The sequence below is a fragment of the Rhyacophila brunnea genome, unplaced genomic scaffold (assembly GCF_057557595.1).
Source record: "Rhyacophila brunnea isolate RB1 unplaced genomic scaffold, BYU_Rbru_1.0 scaffold_3, whole genome shotgun sequence".
In the NCBI taxonomy this organism is placed as follows: domain Eukaryota; kingdom Metazoa; phylum Arthropoda; class Insecta; order Trichoptera; family Rhyacophilidae; genus Rhyacophila; species Rhyacophila brunnea.
The window spans coordinates 37,884,440-37,902,769 of NW_028232965.1; the positions used below are offsets into that span (position 1 = coordinate 37,884,440).

Here is an 18,330-nt window from a genome sequence, read left to right on the forward strand (position 1 = left end):
ATCTTGCATGTTGTATAGTTGAATTAAGTCCCTTATTTCTAAGATCTGCTCTTATTTGTATGGCCTCCCATGTTTCATCAGATATCCAGATCTTGCGACGTTTCGGATGTTCCTTACTGTTAAGTACTGTATAGCATATACGTACATTCAAAACTAGTTTTGTTGAAAAATCGCCCAGAGCGGGTTTGGCAACTAAGCAACTCATATGCAAGATGGTATTCTTACGTGGTTACATTTAAAAGTTTCGAATACCAAGCGTGCATCATTCATTTTATTGAGAGTAATATAAATTAAAATGAAGTTTCCGGCCACGGCGACAGAACCAATGAGGTTGTGCCGCAAATTGCGTTTAGGCAGAGCTTAATGGAATTTTAAAAACCATCTGCAATTTGTATTCTTAGATCATTGAAAACAAATAAATATGACTCACAAAGTGTGCATTAATTTTGAAGGATCTCCAAAGCCTACGTCTATTATTAGTCTAGGCAGGGTTTAATTGTACTTTAAAATCCAACCAATACCATATTCCATTTGTATTCTTAGTTCAATGATAACAAATAAGTACCTACTTACCTATGACTGACAAAGTTTAGTATGCACTATTTATATTTGATATCCACAGCCTACCTCCACCCTTTGCCACTGCCACATACCCATTTATGTGTGAAACAGGATTGAAATATATAATTGCTTTGTATGAAAAGTTATAAGAAATTTATTTCTGACATTGGATTTCTATGGACTCATGTGTATGAATTGTTATTATTTTTTTCCATAGCAACGTAATACAATTTGAAAGTTTTGGGTTGACTTGTTCTAATTCAATTTTCTTTGAGAACAAGACATCATTAATATTATACAGAGTTCAATCTTCAATTTTTCTCAATGATTCTTCAATCAATAATTTATAACGCTGTCCATTCAAAATACCATTGATGGATTGGAAATACATTGTGTTAATGTTACATATACTTTCACAGATGGTTCGATGGCTTTAACTGGGAAGGCCTGACACAAAGAACGCTCTCCCCGCCCATCATGCCTATCGTAAACTCGTCTTCCGACATGCAGAACTTCGACGACTACCCTCCCGACAGTGACGGACCTCCTCCAGATGACCTTTCCGGATGGGACAATGACTTTTAGGAAGATATATTAATATTTTTGAGTGCAATGCGAACATGTGTGAAAGACAACAAGAATACTTATGGGTCTGTCAATATAAATTATTTTCTGTCCAAAAAGGTAAACAACACCATTTTTAAAAAAAGTATTTAATATAACTACGTAAATAGTCTGACGTATTCTTAGAATTCTGTAAGCAGTTTGAAAGCTTCTGAGTTCTTCAAATAAGCCATTCATTAGCTTGACCTCTTAGTTACTAGTAAAAAAATGATTTTGAGTATAAAACATTATTTTCATAGATGAGTACACGAGTATCAAAGTGGGACATAAACCATCTACTAAATTTTATGGAAGAAGTGATTTTTCATTTCATACACCTTTGTGTATTTCAATGATGTTTCAAGGTACAGAATCACATTAAATAAGATAATCATAAGATATAAATTTTGTAAATATCAAATATTATCAAAATTACTTATGCCTGCTTTTGATAGAAACTTTGGCGTTTGTCTGTTTGTGATACGGACAGGCCTATAAGTTGCTTAGTTATACGCTTTCGAACATTACTCGATTCCATTACAGATAATTAAAATTAAAAATCACCTTTATTTTGAAAAAGAAAACTGACTCAGATTCTCTGTTTTAGACTGACGTTAGCACACTGCCGCAAGTCCGGCGGCCATAATATTTTAAGTAGATTGTGATCAGTGATTGGTCAATGTGCACAATATGTCCGCTGCCTTTGCGAACATGGGTGCCAAATGTCCGTTTTTTATATTATATACGAATACAACCGTTTTTGATACGTTTCATCACTTGTACACTACCATAATCAATTAAAATGTGAATTTAATGGGAGGTGGCTTTTGTCCGACTTTAATTCCATGCTAGTCACATTTGCCATTCAAACTATAATTTCACCTTTCCATATCAATTAATAATTAAATTGTATTATAAAATATTTAATATGTTATCATGACGTATGTAGATATTTAAAAAAAAAAAAACACAGACTTTCAAATTATTTTTGTAATTTATCTAATTATTTCTGAGATTGGGGTTGTTTTAATCTTTGGACAGATTTTTTCAGCCGACTTAAATAATGTAATCGGTTATGCATGTTCAGATTATAATACGATACTGTAGTAACACTCATTAGTCTAGCGATAGTAAATGCTTGGTGGGTTAAAATTTAATTCCAAAAATTGTAACTTCAAATTCTGGATTAAATATTTAATTTGAAAAAGTAGCGAATTTTCAAAATATCAAAAAATATTTACATACCTTGCTTTATTTAACTTTTCCATCGATGTATATTTAAAAACACTACCCATAAACTGTAGGTAAGTGAAAAGAAAATAATATTGTAATTTTTTCCCAAGTGTAAAAAAAATGTTTATTCGAAAGTGCATTTGCCATCGCCGAATTAATTAGACCATTGAAGTGATTGCTTAAATGAAATTGAATGAATGCGTAAGTTGAATGTGACTAGTATAATTTTTGTATTTATTTACAGTTGACAGTTTCACAAATTCTTATGGGACATCTTATGATAATTTGAACATAATATTAAATATACATATCACATAATTATTTACATTGCATATTGAATATCACAAATACTGAGTTTTTCATATTTCATAGCTTGATGAAGTTCATACCAGACAGCAGTTAAAATAATATATCAATCTACTTTATCATTCATTCTTCTCATGTTTTGTGAATCAAGTGTTTGAAGCAATATTTTTCTTCAGATAAAATTATACTTAGTGAATGCTTACATTATTAATTCATGAATTCGTTAAAATGTAGGTATTATTTTCGAAGGAACACATACTATAATAATGTATGAAAATAGCAGAATGAATAATATTATAAATTTAAAAAAATATAGTTACTAATGTTACCATATCTATTGTTAGAGTCTATTTTTATAATGTTTTGATAAAATATATTTGTTATATAATATCTACTATTATATTATCATAGCAAAGCAATCTTATAGCCTACATATTTTGTTTGTGCATATTCGATAGTGTTTTACTATCCTTGTTAATTATAGTGAATAAAATAACAAAATATGCCTTCACTGCTAATTAAAAACTAATAATATTGTTATAATTAAGAATTGGTGCTAATATTATAATGATAGAGATGTATTTGATGTAGACATATCTTAAGATATCTTAACAACCGTTAAATCTTTTTCTTTCATTTAAATGTTATAGTTTTTGCAATTTTCCCTCTAACTAACTGTATGTTATTAAATTTCTTATATAGAGAAAAATATTATTGAGTCTGATAGATAGTTGAAATTTCGACATTATAATAATTGTATCTTGCCCATTTTATAGTGCCTTGCCAAACAATACTTCAATTCATACTTTTTTTTTTTTCTTAAATAATAATGAACTTAGGTACATACATAACAGAAATAATAATTTTAACATAAATAAAATTGTATTAAAAGTGCCAAAAATCGGTGACATGTTGGTTTAAATCTATGATTTATTTTGGTTTTATATACTTTGCATGCCGTGAATATATTGGAAAGTTACAAATCATAACGTTACGGACAGTACTTCGAAGTCGAAGCGTCACATGTGGATATTGTTTAGTTTGCCGAATAAATACATATATTAAGTGTCATATTGTGGTCATTATACTGTAAAGCATTGTCAAACCACATAAATCGAAGTAGGCTTATACTGTTTTAGAAAATAATAATTTTGAATTCAATTCATGTGTCACGTTGCTATTGTACATGGTTTTTTGTCGGTGGATTAAACTCAATGACATACTTACGTTTAATCATTAATTAAATTAATTATCCGTCATATCATCGAAGAACCAATTTTTTTCTTTGTTTATTGACTAACGTAATATGAGAACATTTCCCGTTAGCTTAAAAATATTGCTAAATTACCATTACTTCCCCTTTTAAAATAACATATATTAAATTACAACTTTAATAAATTCCTATATTAACACACCTACCTACTCACCCGCTTGAGAAATTTTTCTTTTGTAAAAATACTTTTTATGTTCAGTTTTGTTCCTTTAGTTTGTATAAAAATGCTGTGGGAGACAATAAGAAGTTAACACTAATGTTAATTATATAGATATACTATTGATTGAACTGGTGCTAATGTTTTAAAACACCTGAACATTTTCATCATTAAAAAAATTTAATTAACCATCCTAGATACAAGAATAACAGCCTACGTTATATTATTATTTCTTACTTATATTTTGTTTTTGTTAAGATAACGAATTAGTAAAAGAATATTTTTATCTTTAAAGCATACTCTTGTAAATAAGATTTTTTTTTTAATATAGCTATATTAATAATCAAAATGTTCTATTTATATACAAATGTTAGTTTTGAATTAAATTATTGTTAGATTTTGTTTATTCGCCTTCCAGACATCATTATGTAAATCATATTTCAGAGGTAAAACCTTGCATATAGAGATAATAGAAAATACCTGATATATGAATATTTTTTTATCATACCTGGTATATTATGTTAATAATGTAAATAACTTAATATTTTCATATTATGAAAGAAAATAATAAACGTGACTCAAAATGTTTACCTGTGTTTCATACCTTACATACCTTGCTTTCATCTTTTTAGTTCATGTCTCTGTTCCTAAGTCAGAGCATGCAGATACCTCCAAAAATCCCTTTCTTGTTGTGTCTTCGTTATGCCGTGTCCACAATGGCAACAAGTTGCTGGCAACCTCGTTAGATTTTACGATAATTATGATAATTATCATAAAATTTAATGAGGTTGCCAGTATGGATACAGCATTATACCGTATACACTCTGTGGATGGTATTTAAGATATTTAATAATCTTCCATGATGCCGGAATCCGGTAGGTTTGAAAGAAAGGCAGTTCAGGTTGAGACTCTATGGATTGATGTATCCATAAGACATAATCAAGCCAGGTCCCACGTCACTTTTTCATTTCCCTACGCATTAAAGTAATTAAATAAATTAATGATGAACCTCCTCCTCCTGGAAAAAGTCAGAAAAACATAAATATGTATTTTGTATTATCCAAATGGAGGTAACCTGATTGACACTAGACTTTTGGAATTCTCTATTCTTCATCGGACGGTTTTTCCTCCAGCTTGACCTATTAGCATATTATCCTACTTGGATTTGTGGTGAACTTTAAGGATGCCGATCAAATCCTCTGTGGAGTGTCTTCATATTATATTGACTGGAAATACCTTTAAGAAAAGAGCTTCATAAATCCGACTGACACTCGGTTCGACAGATCAGCCATTTCAACTTAGTTTCTGTGAAGGAAAATTTGACAGCTTTCAAAAAGTTACTTACCTCGTAAAGTTTGAAAAAGCGAGTGTGAAGGTCTCTACGCAACAAGGGTTGACCATAATAGATTAATAATTAAATCAGAATAGGATTCATGTACACTCTAGTCACTAGTGCATGCCATTAAGGTCTAAAGAGGTTTCTTCTGGGACACTCAGCACAACTTTGATAGACACCTAACGTTTGTTATGCCAGGGTGTATGTATGCACGTAGAATCGTGACGGAAGTCTGGAGGAAGACGCTAAGGCTGACGTTAATCCAGCGACGGATTGACATAGTTAATGATCTATTTTTTCCCCCAAATTCCTTGTTTACAAAGAATTTTTGGCGCTGTTCAGTTATGAGGAATACAGCGGAAAACACATTTTTAAAAAAGCCGATATACTGGATTATTTGTTAGGTTAACCTAACCAAACCTAATCTAACCCCTAAACTAACCCATACTAACAAATAATCCGGTATATCGGGAATTTTCAAAATGTGTTTTCCGCTGTATTCCTCATAACCGAACAGTACCGAATTTTTAAAATTAATTATAGTATGTAACTAGTTATTTTAGAACATTTCGATCATTCTATAATCCAGTATAAAAATACTATATAAGCGTGAGGTTCGATAGTTTTCTGCATGAAACAATCTAAAATGGAAGGGGTGGCGAGGTAGAGGAAGTGGTGTATACATTATGTAATGTCGATGCTACCTCTGCATATTGCTTCGCAATAGAAAAAGTCATAACTGCCTATTCATGGTTAAATTTAATGGCTCCACTAGAATGCATCAGTGTTAACTCTGAGGTTTTAAAAATGTACAAAATGGTACCCTAAAATCTCCATTTGCATGGGTTGTCTGCGATGAAAAATGTCTTGGAGCTAAATTTAACTAAATTAGCTAATAAATGTAAAATCATAGCGTTGCATTCTTAAACGAAAGTAAACTTTTTATTGGTCGTTGTCGAGAAGAAGTTCTCCCTCAAAATGTAATTATTATATTTTCTGATTCTATTTGAATTTAAAACAACTTATCTTTTAAACTTTACTCTAAGTCGGAGCTGTAAAAATATCAAAATAAAAAAAAGAAACAGAATTGCGAGTGTCGCCTTTTCGGCGGTATGGCAGTTGCAATAAGACAAAATGTAAGATATTATGGATGTAAATAAAAGAAAAATCCAGTGGTGTAGATATTTTAGAAGAGTTATAGTATGAAAATCCTCGTTTTCATAAACTTTGTTAGTTAAGCGTATTTGTTTTAAAATTCAATAAAACCCTGCTTAGTCCAAGCCATAGTTGATAATACTAAAAAAAAAAATCGTTTATCTATAAAATATCTATATTATAGACAGATGAGTATTTCTTATCGATTATGGTTTAGTTTAAGCAGGGCTTAATGAATTTCAAAAAACTAACTCACTTGTGATATGTATTCTTAATTCAACGAAAACAAATAAGTATGACTGAAAAAGTGTGCACTAATTTTGTCGGATCGCCCATAGCATACCAAAACTATTATGGTTTAGAGACAGGGTTTAATTAAATTTAAAAAAACTAACCAACACCATTTTCAAATTGTATTCTCAGCTCAATGAAAACAAGTCTGACAAAGTTTAGTGTTCACTACTTATGTCCAATCTTAACAGCCTATGACCTGGAATGACGCAAAAAGACTGGCGAAGAAGAAGGATTCTTGGAGGCGCTGTGTAGTGCCCATATTTATACTCCAGTTATGAGGCGAACAAGGCCTAAGAAGAAGAAGATGAGGAAAATTTAGACAATATTAGTCTGTAATATTTAAATGTTTTAAAATGGCCTATTTTAATTCGATGGGATCTTTATCATTTTTTCAACGTTTTTATTAGCTCTTATTCTTATTTGTCCGGTGGTTGTTTATCCAGTACAAATCTTGCAATCGATTTTTAACTAACTTCCCGACTAGCTAGACATTTGAAACTTTTAGAATACATATGTCAGAACACAATGCCAATGCATTCTTTTAATACCTTTAGTCATATTTAAGTAGAATTGAATTAATTTTCAGTTAATTCTGTTTTGTATGAAAAGTTATTTCGGAAGAAATCCGTAATCCAATCCACTATTATTGGTTGCTAAGTGGGTGGTCCTAGCAACAAAATTATTAATATATACGTGGGTTACTATGGAAATCAAAATGACATTTCAGTATTCTATATTTGTTTGTTTGTTTGTTATTTATTTACTTCATACCAAGTACAAGTTTGAGCATATTGAGCATAATAATTGAACAGAAAATTTAAAAACGTTGTATATAAAAAGTTCTTTTTATCTTGTAATTATTATCAATAATCTATCAACATTATAATAATGTCATCTTAGTAAGCAATGTATTAATATTGAGTATATATTATGTAAATTCCAACCACTTCTAATTACCAACACTTATTTAGTTAATAATAATGTGTCGACGATAATATATTGTAATGTGTAAGTTTGGTATATAAACGAGAAGTAACTAATATTCTGTGTCAGTGTATGCCATTGATGAGTATGCATAGTGATTAGTGACGAGATACCGAAAGGCAAAACTCGGTTTGCAAAAAATGATTGAAATGGAGTACCTAGTACAAAACTTAAATTAGTATGAGGTTATTTTTAATAATAAAAAAAAAACATTACGTCGAGATACGGTAGGGTTTGTCCACCCGAATATCGAGTGACGCTAATAAACAATCAAAAAGTATTCTGAAATACCTCTACCTCTACCTCAACAATGTTGCGATCAAGCTACGCCTGAAAACTGAGTAAAGAAAAAAAATGTAGTTATCAGTAAAGTTTAAATTTTAAATCAGGACTGCACACGTTTATTTAATTCGATTATGTCATTCAACAAATTGATTTTCAGTCAAAATAATGCGTCAGAAACAAGTTGAAACAACATGTCGATAGTATGGATTATTATAATCGTGACCGAGCCAGGAGCGCACGCCACTGTAAGCAACCGTGAACAACTTCCAGAGCCGCAAAGAAATATTATTCATATCGTTGGCTGCATGTGATTTAGAATGCAATAAGAAAGTTTAGCGGATACTTTAGTCGTTAAGTGCGGCCCTGTTTACATTCCAAGTTTGAATATACGACCCCAAAAATGATTTCCTACGATTGGCTAGGCAAATTATCGCTCTAAATTTTGTTTATATTTGAAATTGGAACGCTAGGTTAAATTAAATAAAGTGAGGGTACGAGGCAAGTGTGTAGAGATGTAGACTAAAATTGAGAGATATGATATTTTTTGGATAAAAATTTACCTACGGATTTGGAAAAAGATAATATAGTCTACGATTTACGTATTGTTGTTAGTGGAGCTTGTGATTTATATATCGTTTTTTTTTCGGTTTTCTCGAGATTCGTAAATAATAATTAGAATTTTTTCTCTCGAAAATTCGAGATTAGTTTATTGATTTCTCAAGAATCTGGAGAGTTCTCAAGAAATTAATATCTTTATTTTTTTAACTCATCCAGCCCAAATATTTTGTTGTCAGTATCAAATTCGTGACCATTTTTTTAAAGATTTTCACCTGCGAATACTAAAAAATAATATTGTTGTTTGATTTAATAAAACGCATTTTTTTGTAGTACTTATTCCACTTTAGTAAATAAGAGTCCCTCTGAGGCAGTTCCACCATAAATTGACAGTTAACAAAATAAAAGGAATTTAAAAATAATACTAAAGAAAATAATTTCGTTTTTTAACAGGTTTTTTTCTTACGTTTTATTGTGCTAAAACAATCGTTCAAAGTTGAGGGCTTTTTCTTAGTTTATCTTGTAAAAAGTAATGTGTTGAATAGTTAGTTCACTATTGGTTAATTTGTGAAGTAACTGTATGTAGTACTGTAAAATGAGTAGATAAATTTTTCTCAGAATGATATAAAACAGACGCTGCATATGAAGGATGATTTACGTAAGTAGTATAGATTTGAATTTAAGTAAGAGATTTAGAATGAAAGTCGAGTGCGGCAAAGATGCCGCAATGTAATATGCACTTTAAGAAACGCCACGAACTTCACATATCAGATTTATGGGAGATCCAAGTTGCAGTTTGGAGAACATCACGCCCGCGAATCTTAACTCAGCCGTCGGAAATTTCCAGAAATTTCGCTCGCTCGCTTATAAATCACGCGAAATTGCCTTTTGGTTTCGGCCTCGGGCTTCGCAGGGTTGAGCCAGGTGATTTCCCGCCAAAATTTAACGAATAAATCAGCAGGTAACCGCTGGCCGCCGCCGCGACGCCCGAGACGCTACATGACGCCTGTTTCTTAACTACAACGTGACGAAAGCTCGTTACGACAAAGTTTTAAGTTGGTAATTTGGGGAGGCTTTTTTTACTTAGGTGTATTTGATCTATCTATCTATAAACAATGGTGATTTGTAAAACTGTTTTTCAAATAATGTAATATTAAAATAGGTACCTACTGTTAATGTAATCATGCAAATATCATGATTATGCAAGAGATAAAAATCAATGATTGAATCGGTCCATATAAAATGAATGCACAAGATTATTCCCAATGTAGTCTATAAAGTGCGTAACTTTGTTTGTACACAATTGTAATAAATTAATGATACCTGTGCAGAGTACCTAAATCACAACAATTATTAATAAATTATGAACCTCTACTGAGGCATTACTTTACCTAAATAATAATAAAATATAAGAAGAAAATTTTTTTATGAAACAGCCCTGAAGTACACGATCAGTATGTAGTAAAATTATAAATTAAAATATACCAAAACCATTACACAACATGTGAAATTAATATATTTCTGAAGGCCTTTTTATTTTGTTTACTTTTAACCGTTGTGTTTTGAGTTGAGAACGTTGCATTTAATAAGGCGAGAGTAATTACTTAAGTTGCCACACGATGCGGCTAACAAGCGAACTTTCACCATACTGAACTTACATACTTCAGCGATAATTTATTTGTTCAGATTTGTCTAAGTAACTTTAAAGCATATCTACACATACACACTAACATCCCATGAAGTCGGATGTATGAAGACATGGTAGATTTTACAAGAATTAATAGATGCCTCACATATTTTTTCACTTCGGTGGTATTAAAGGTGTAAATGAATTTTAAAAAGTCGAGGACTTCTTTGAGGACGAGAAGTTCTTTGAAATAAATCAATAGGTATACCCATGGCCCCCACATCTTTAAGCGGCCCTCCAGGCCAGGATATTGGGTGGGCCCCCTACCTATTGCTATTGTTAAAGGCAGTCTGACGCTCTCCAGTATTGTTTATATTTGTTTGAGGTCAAATAAACTTTAGTGTAAGTTAGCGATTATCGAATTATGGAGTTGTCGAGTATTATTCAACACGTCTTAACAACCATCGTCACTGTTCTGGCAGAAGACACTAATTCGAAAAAATGACATAGTGAGTTAGTTATACCAAAATGTTCCTTATTTCAAACTTTTCCGTCTGGAAACCTTCTTAATAAATAAACAGTCTTTATTTTAAAGTCATCCTTTTTACGATTACTTAATAAACTCACATGATAGACCATTTCAAACATTTTAACAACTTCAAAGTCAAATTACTCAAAACTTTCTCCAGTTAGTGTGTTCTGCCAGAACAGAGACGAATATATTTTAAAATGGCAATAAGTCCGAAGTAAGTCCCTTTTTTTGCTATTAGAGAAAATTTAAGATGTATATTTATCTCATTTATCTGGTCGACCCGTCACGCGGGGCCCCCCTCTTGTGGGGGCCATGGGTATACCTACCTACTTAGTTCATAATAGGTATATTCTTGTTTAACCTGACTTCTACGTACCAATGTTATGTATTTTTAAATAATAAAACAATCAATGACCTATGCTACGAGTATATTATCTATACCATAACAACGTATGAAAATGTGCACATCAAAAATATTGTCGGAAAGTATTTATGAGTGTTTTGACCTTACCCTAAAATTTAATGTAATAAAGTATAATATTGCATAAGCGAGAGAAATGTTTTCCGTTGTATAAAACAATGACATATATTATTATTTTTGTAGGGTAGGTACTTTGAAACATTGAATTTATTTACACAAGATTAGTTTAAACACTGATCCGTAGTGTAGTGAAAGGATGATAAAAATACTGTATAAAAATTGGGGCGGCATTTTGTCTAGGGATGTCACTGGTTGATGGTGATCAATAGAAGCTGATGATAACGGTTACCTATTGAGTTAGTAAGAAATTACGTAACGTTATCAAAGGCAGTCTAAATATAATATGTAACTTTAAGAGGGTCATAATATTAGGGCTGGGCATTATAATTCAATTAATTTCATAGGTACGTGCGTTGTATGATACACTGAAGTACATGGTACATTTAATTATATATTAATAATATTTATCGTCGGGTTTATTATGTTAAACTTTAAAATTAAATGATACCTACATTCATTTTATTATTCTTCAATTAAGGTAACAAAACTAACATACATAAGATAGGTACGTTTTACAACCAGAATTATTAATCGTTTAAAAGGAAGGTAATTGTGCCGCAGATGCCGTCATGAGCTTTTATGATATTTTTTTTACGAAAACAGTTTATTCCATGTAGACAATTATAATAAATACCTTTTTCTGTCGGCGCATCGGCTTTTTGATCCAATAATCGTTAATTGAAAATTTGAAATTCTCATACATTTTGATGCATCATTATCACAAACTAAGATTATCTGAGGTAATATTAGGTTGGGGTAGGTTAGATTAGGTTAGGCTATGTTGGGTTAGGTTAGGTTTGGTTTGGTCTATTATATCTCTTAAAATATCATGACGGCAGCTGCGGCACATTTACCAAAAAGAATAAGCGTTTCCTTTGCAGCAATCCATGATTATTGTTTATAAAATAAATTTTTGACATATTATAAATGTGGCAAATACTCAGTCATAAACTCATATAATAAAAAAATATCGATATTAATATTTTCTCAAAAATTAAATTTGTTAAAAAATTAAATGTCCATAATACAATTATTTTTTATTTGTGAACCTTAACAATGAATTTATAATAGTGACGTCAAATCTTGATATTATTAAAACGTAGGTACCTATTTGTGTTCGCACACTTTTTGAACCGGTACCTTCATCCTTTTGTAATAAATTTGATGTATCATATAATATATTATAATGTATAATATATAATAAAATAATGATTTGTAATAAATTAAACAAAGCTTACGGACAATCAGTTTATATTAGGTATTTTATTAGTCCGATAGATAGTGCGATGTGAAAAAATATTATTTTACGTTTCTAACATTATGACAGATCGTGAGATCCAATGATGGTAGTCAAACAGTATTAAAATAGTAGCAGTGAAACAGTGAGTTTTGAAAGCATCAGAGTTGTATTGTAATCTCACCAATGCATTTCCTAATTAGATCTTAGTGGCTCTTTTTTCTAGGTCGAATATGTGATGTCGACAGCGTTGCGAATTGTCCTGGTGTATCGTCAACTATGGTTTATTAAATCAAAAATTTTGCCAACTTGACATATTATTTAATCCTTCTCTAGCAGTAAAATTTGAAAGCATCTTTTATAATATGCTCGTGTACATCATTTGATAGATATATTTACATTAATAGTTTATAAATTAATACAAAACGACGTAAAAAACTTCAAATACGTAAAAGTAAGCTTAGTTAGATCTAAAAACCTTATAAGCTATCTTTGAGTAAAAAGGTTTTTTTTAAAATTCTGAATTATATTAAATGCTTCGCCGAGTAATTGGCTATGCTTTTTAATGTTGCTAAATTGACAACCCTTTTAAAAATTTCAGTTACTCGACGTTAAGTGACCTGTAAAAATCCTTTAATCTATCCTTTTGGTATGGATTTTATGCTGTTTTAATTGATGACCTATTTTCCAAAGTATCAAACAAAAGGTTCTAAACATTAAAAATCAAACTGAATATATTTTTTCTTGTTCATTGTAGTAAATTGTAGTCACCCAGTTCAGTCTTTGGATCAGTGATTCTCAACCGTTTTTGTTTCGAGGAACACTTGAGACATTTTATAGAATCTCAAGGAATCCTTACCTGACATACACAATATTATGGACCAGTTAGAACAATTAGAAAATAGATGCGTAAAAGAGAAAACTGTTAACATACCGAGACAAAGTAGTGTTCAGCAGCCTTTTAAAAAGACTAAAAACGCCGTCACGACTCAAAGTGTACCTATAGTCAGCAAGCACTTCAGGTGAAAGTTTTGATTAGGTAGTTAGTTATTTCAATATCGTATCCGGAAATTTGTACGTAAACAGTTCACCGCAGGACAATTATTCGTGCGCCGCAGTACGTGAAACATGAGTTCGTGTAACAAATGACGAGTTCTTCGTTGAACATTTCACCGTGGAGTATATTTGTACGTATGCTACAACATGTGGAGATGTCTTTACTAGGTTAGGTTAGGTTAGGTTAGGGGCCAGATGAGGTGCCTCCAAATTCTCCTCGGCTAGCTCTGGGGTTTAGAAGTGGAGGTCCATCGTTGTGGAGTAGCAGGCCATGGTCTCATGGAAGGAAGTAACCATATAGGTTTTCAAAATTAAATTCTTCGAAAATTTAAATAGGTCCATATATTGTTCTCAATTACACTTAGTTCACAATTTAGTTTATTTATAGTCAGAAGGGATGTTTATAGTTCACAGAATTAATTATTTTATTATTACACAACGTCAAGACAAATGTCAAAATCCACGAAAGTTCACAATCAATCGAAAGTTCACGTAATTCAAATAAATTGTCATTGAAAATACACAATTATTCTTAAGGAGCACGCGGAGTAGCCACGAGTGAGCTTTAGAAACCAACGATCGATAAAAATAAAAGTCCGAAAAAAATTCAGGGCCTCCGTTGAAGAACCGCTGTGCAAAACTAAAACTTTCGCGTTTTCAAATGATTAAGTACCAGATAAGTATTGATCTCAAAAATTCTCGCGGAATTGGCTAAGTCGAAGTTTAAGGTATTTAAAATTATTTTTCGAGTGAAATTCTCAAAGTCCAGCTTTAGGTATTCAACCAATTCAAAGGGAGTGGTAGAATCTAATTGGAACAGTACTATTTGCAAACTATCGCCGCATTTTGTAAGATACGCACAAATGTATTCCACCGTGAAATATTTAACGAAGAACTCGTCATTTAATAAAATGTTATACGAACTCATGTTTCACGTAGTGCGGCGCACGAATAAGTGTCCCATGATGAACTGCATACGTACAACTTACATGTAACCTTTCAATATACCTTTTGCCTAAAGATATTGGACAGGCCAATACATACACACTTTATATCAATAAATTGTCAAAATTTTAAACACAATTAATAACAGTGCGTCGTGTCCGTTGACGTTCATTACTAACGACTGTATTCTTCGATTTTTACTTAAAATTTTAGAATACTTAATTATTTAGAAATACGTTTCTTCAAACCTTTTTCAAATTGGTGGTTTTAAGTTGTCGCTTTTTCAAATTATCGCGGAGCCCTGTAGATTCTAAATATTATTATAATAATAAAACATAGATATATTGATTCTACACTTGGATAGAAAAATTCCATAATAGAATATTATTGAAGCATTGAAAAAGTTCAACATTCCTTTTTGTAATTTGTTGAAAGTCATACTTTCAACTTCAACAATTGTTTTTATTGAAATTAGACTACACATTACAGATGGTGCTGGTGCTGGTTAGTATTTAAAAATCAATTAAACTCTGCTTAAACTAAACCATAATAGATCACCAAAGAATAAGAATAAGAAAACTCCTAATGGACAACAGCGTGACCGCGAATGGTCGCTATAATACACCTAGTCCCTTTTTATAATAGGTACCATCGTTATATAATATTATGTATCTAAGCAGCGTAGCCTGGTTGGTTGGTCGGATCCAGAGGTTTATATTTAATTACAGAATGAGTGGGTGCTTACAGAAAAAATGAGGAAATTTTGATGTTTTTAATTAATTTTCCGCTGATTCGGTGAAAACTTGAGGATCGCTACCATCCCGTCGTTAGGCCACTGATCGCCAATAATGTCGTCATTTATAATGCTCGAGGGTTCGCGTCACGGCTAACTGAAATTACAACTCCTCGCTCCCAGTGCCATCTCTTGGGATTAATTCGATTTTAATTGGCGCTCCGCCTATGCAGATAAGACAATATAAAATGGAACGATGAATTTCGAATTTGGAATATTCATTGCGGGTGCAAGCGGATTTTTTTATTTCATTTTAGTAGCAATTAAAATTTATTAAGTGTCGGATTTAGGCACTGCATTTTTATTTAATATTATTTTTTTGCAAGGTTTACAGCTGGCATTAATTAGAAAAAAATAAATATAGGTACTATCGATTGAGGGTATTTAATATAATTTGAACTAAACTTTTAGTTGTAAGTTTTCTTCTTCTTCTCTTCTTTCACCCTGTCACGTCCCAACGTTGGGGCATAGGGGAAGCACAAGTTGGCGCCACTTCCCTCGGTCCATCGCCAACTCCTGTGCCTCCCGCCATGTCAGACCTGCAGCACGTAGGTCGCTTTTGTAGCATCGCTGCAGGGTGAGGGAGGGCCGGCCACGGCGACGGAACCCTTGAGGCTGTGCCACAAGGGTACGAAGTGCCGCACTCTTTGGCGGCATCCGGAATACATGTCCCAGCCACGTGAATCGTCTCTTCGTGATAACTTCAATCACCGAAGGCTGTTGTGTCTGCTCACGAACTCGGATGTTTGTAACGCGGTCGTACCAATGTACCCCTAAGATTCTGCGGAGACATCGATTCTCAAAGCTCAAAAGCCGAGACTCTTGAAGCTTAGTAAGATGCCATGTCTCACAGCCATACAGGAGCACAGGTAGCACGCACGCGTTAAACAAACGACATTTGGTCCTCACAGAATACAGACTTGACCTCCATGCGACTCCAAGTTGGTTGAACGCAGAGCCCGCCACACCCATGCGGATTCCAAGCTCACTAGAAATACCACCATCATCGGAAACCGTGGCACCCAAGTACTTGTAAGTTTTAGGAAGTAAATAATTATTATAATCAGTCTCAGTAAATTTACCATCGGCAAGTTAGTATACTCAGTACCAGAAAATGTTGAAAGGTCACTAAAAATGTTTCAAATGGCATAGTACAAAATCCACACTCATTGCTTGATAAAGGATTCTATCATCTTCTTCCACGGCGCTACATCCCGGGGTGGGATTTGGCCTCCTCCACAAACGCTCTCCACTCACTCCGGTCTCTCGCCACACTTCTCCAGTTACCGGGTCTTCCTATATGAAGCCAGTCCACTTCTACGGCGTCAGCCCATCTCCTTCTTGGACGGCCTCTGGGTCTCTTCCGTTGGGGTAGCCACTTCATCATGATCCTTGGCGCTCTAACTTCAGGCATTCTCTCCACATGTCCCGCCCATCGTAGTCTTTGGGACTTACAGTATCTTATGATTGTTTGCTGTTCAATCAGCTCTTCCAACTCGTGGTTCATTTTTATTCTGTAGTTCCCATTTTCCAACGTGGGTCCAAAGATTTTGCGGAGTATTTTGCGCTCGAAGACAGCTAATTTGTTTTCCTCGTTTTGAGTTAAGCACCAAGTCTCACAGCCATAAGTGACCACTGGCCTTATAATTGTTTTATAAATTAGAAGTTTACTTCTTCGGCCTAGAATTTTCGACCCCACCAGTCGCTTGCAGGCATGCCAGCATTTATTCCCGGAGATAAGGCGGATTTTTATCTCATCTGCTGTCTTATTTTGGGTATTTAGGCTGGATCCGAGATTCGTGAACTTGTCCACCCCTTCATATGCATGCTGTCCTATGTATATATTCTGCAGCGGTACCTGATCGCGTGTGCTGACCATATATTTAGTTTTTGACTGGTTTATTTGCAGCCCAGCGTTTTCTGCTTTTATTTTCATAGTGCCACCATGGTCGATCATCCTCTGCTTAGATCTGCTTGTAATTAATATGTCATCAGCATAAGCGCACTTCTGCGTTGTACTGTTATCTACCCATCCTCTTATGTTGGTTTCACGAGCTATGGATTTCCACCACAAGGTTAAATACCATAGTGGATGGCGCATCCCCTCGTCTCACACCTGATTCGATTTTGAAGCTTTCAGTTTGCTCATTTTGCACAGTGACAACTGCTTGAGTATCCGTCAGTGTGGTCTTTATTAGCTTTACTAGTTTTAAGGGAATTCCCAGTATTTTTAGGCTTTGCAGCATCTTATCCCTATTCACGCTGTCGAAAGCTTGTTTAAAATCAATAAACAGGTGGCGGAGTGTAAGGTTGTATTCGTGCGCTTTCTCCATAGTTTGCCTCATGAGATGGATGTGATCTATGGTGGATCTATTTGGTCGGAAGCCGCATTGGTATTCTCCCAGGATTTTCTCACCATAGATCATTAACCTGCTATACAGTACAGGATTCTATTAACGCGTTTTTATTGTTCGGGAAGTGAGCGAAACATATAAAATGTATCCCAATAGGTTTAATCGTTGTATAAAAAAGTCAATTAGGTAGATACTCATTCAATTTCCGTTTTAAAGCGGAGTATAGATATTCAAAGAGGAATGATTGTTGACCATTCGTACAATCGATTAGGTTTGTGACCTGGATCCAGCACACACATCGAAAAAAACAACCTGCCAATAACAGCAGCTCTACGAAATTAGATGTGGACCATTATCAATCTATATTCAATACTCAGAATTAATTCAGTGGAGATGTTCATATGTATCTTCTTACATAATCTTATATTCAATTCATATAATATGACAAACATTTTTTCATAACGGTATAAATAAATAGGTTTTTTCTACAACAACACTACCAC

At 33.1% G+C, this 18,330-nt stretch overlaps 1 protein-coding gene across 3 annotated transcripts in view; it reads left to right on the forward strand.

The window, feature by feature from the left end:
• for (cGMP-dependent protein kinase for) overlaps positions 1-2,378 on the forward strand; it is a 386,069-nt gene extending 383,691 nt beyond the window's left edge. For all 3 annotated transcript variants that reach the window (XM_085953298.1, XM_085953299.1, XM_085953297.1), the window contains one exon: positions 981-2,378. In XM_085953298.1, coding sequence (XP_085809424.1) covers positions 981-1,146 — 166 coding nt within the window. In that variant the 3' untranslated portion in view covers positions 1,147-2,378. The remainder of the gene's footprint in view (positions 1-980) is intronic.
• The last annotated feature ends 15,952 nt before the right edge of the window (positions 2,379-18,330 follow it).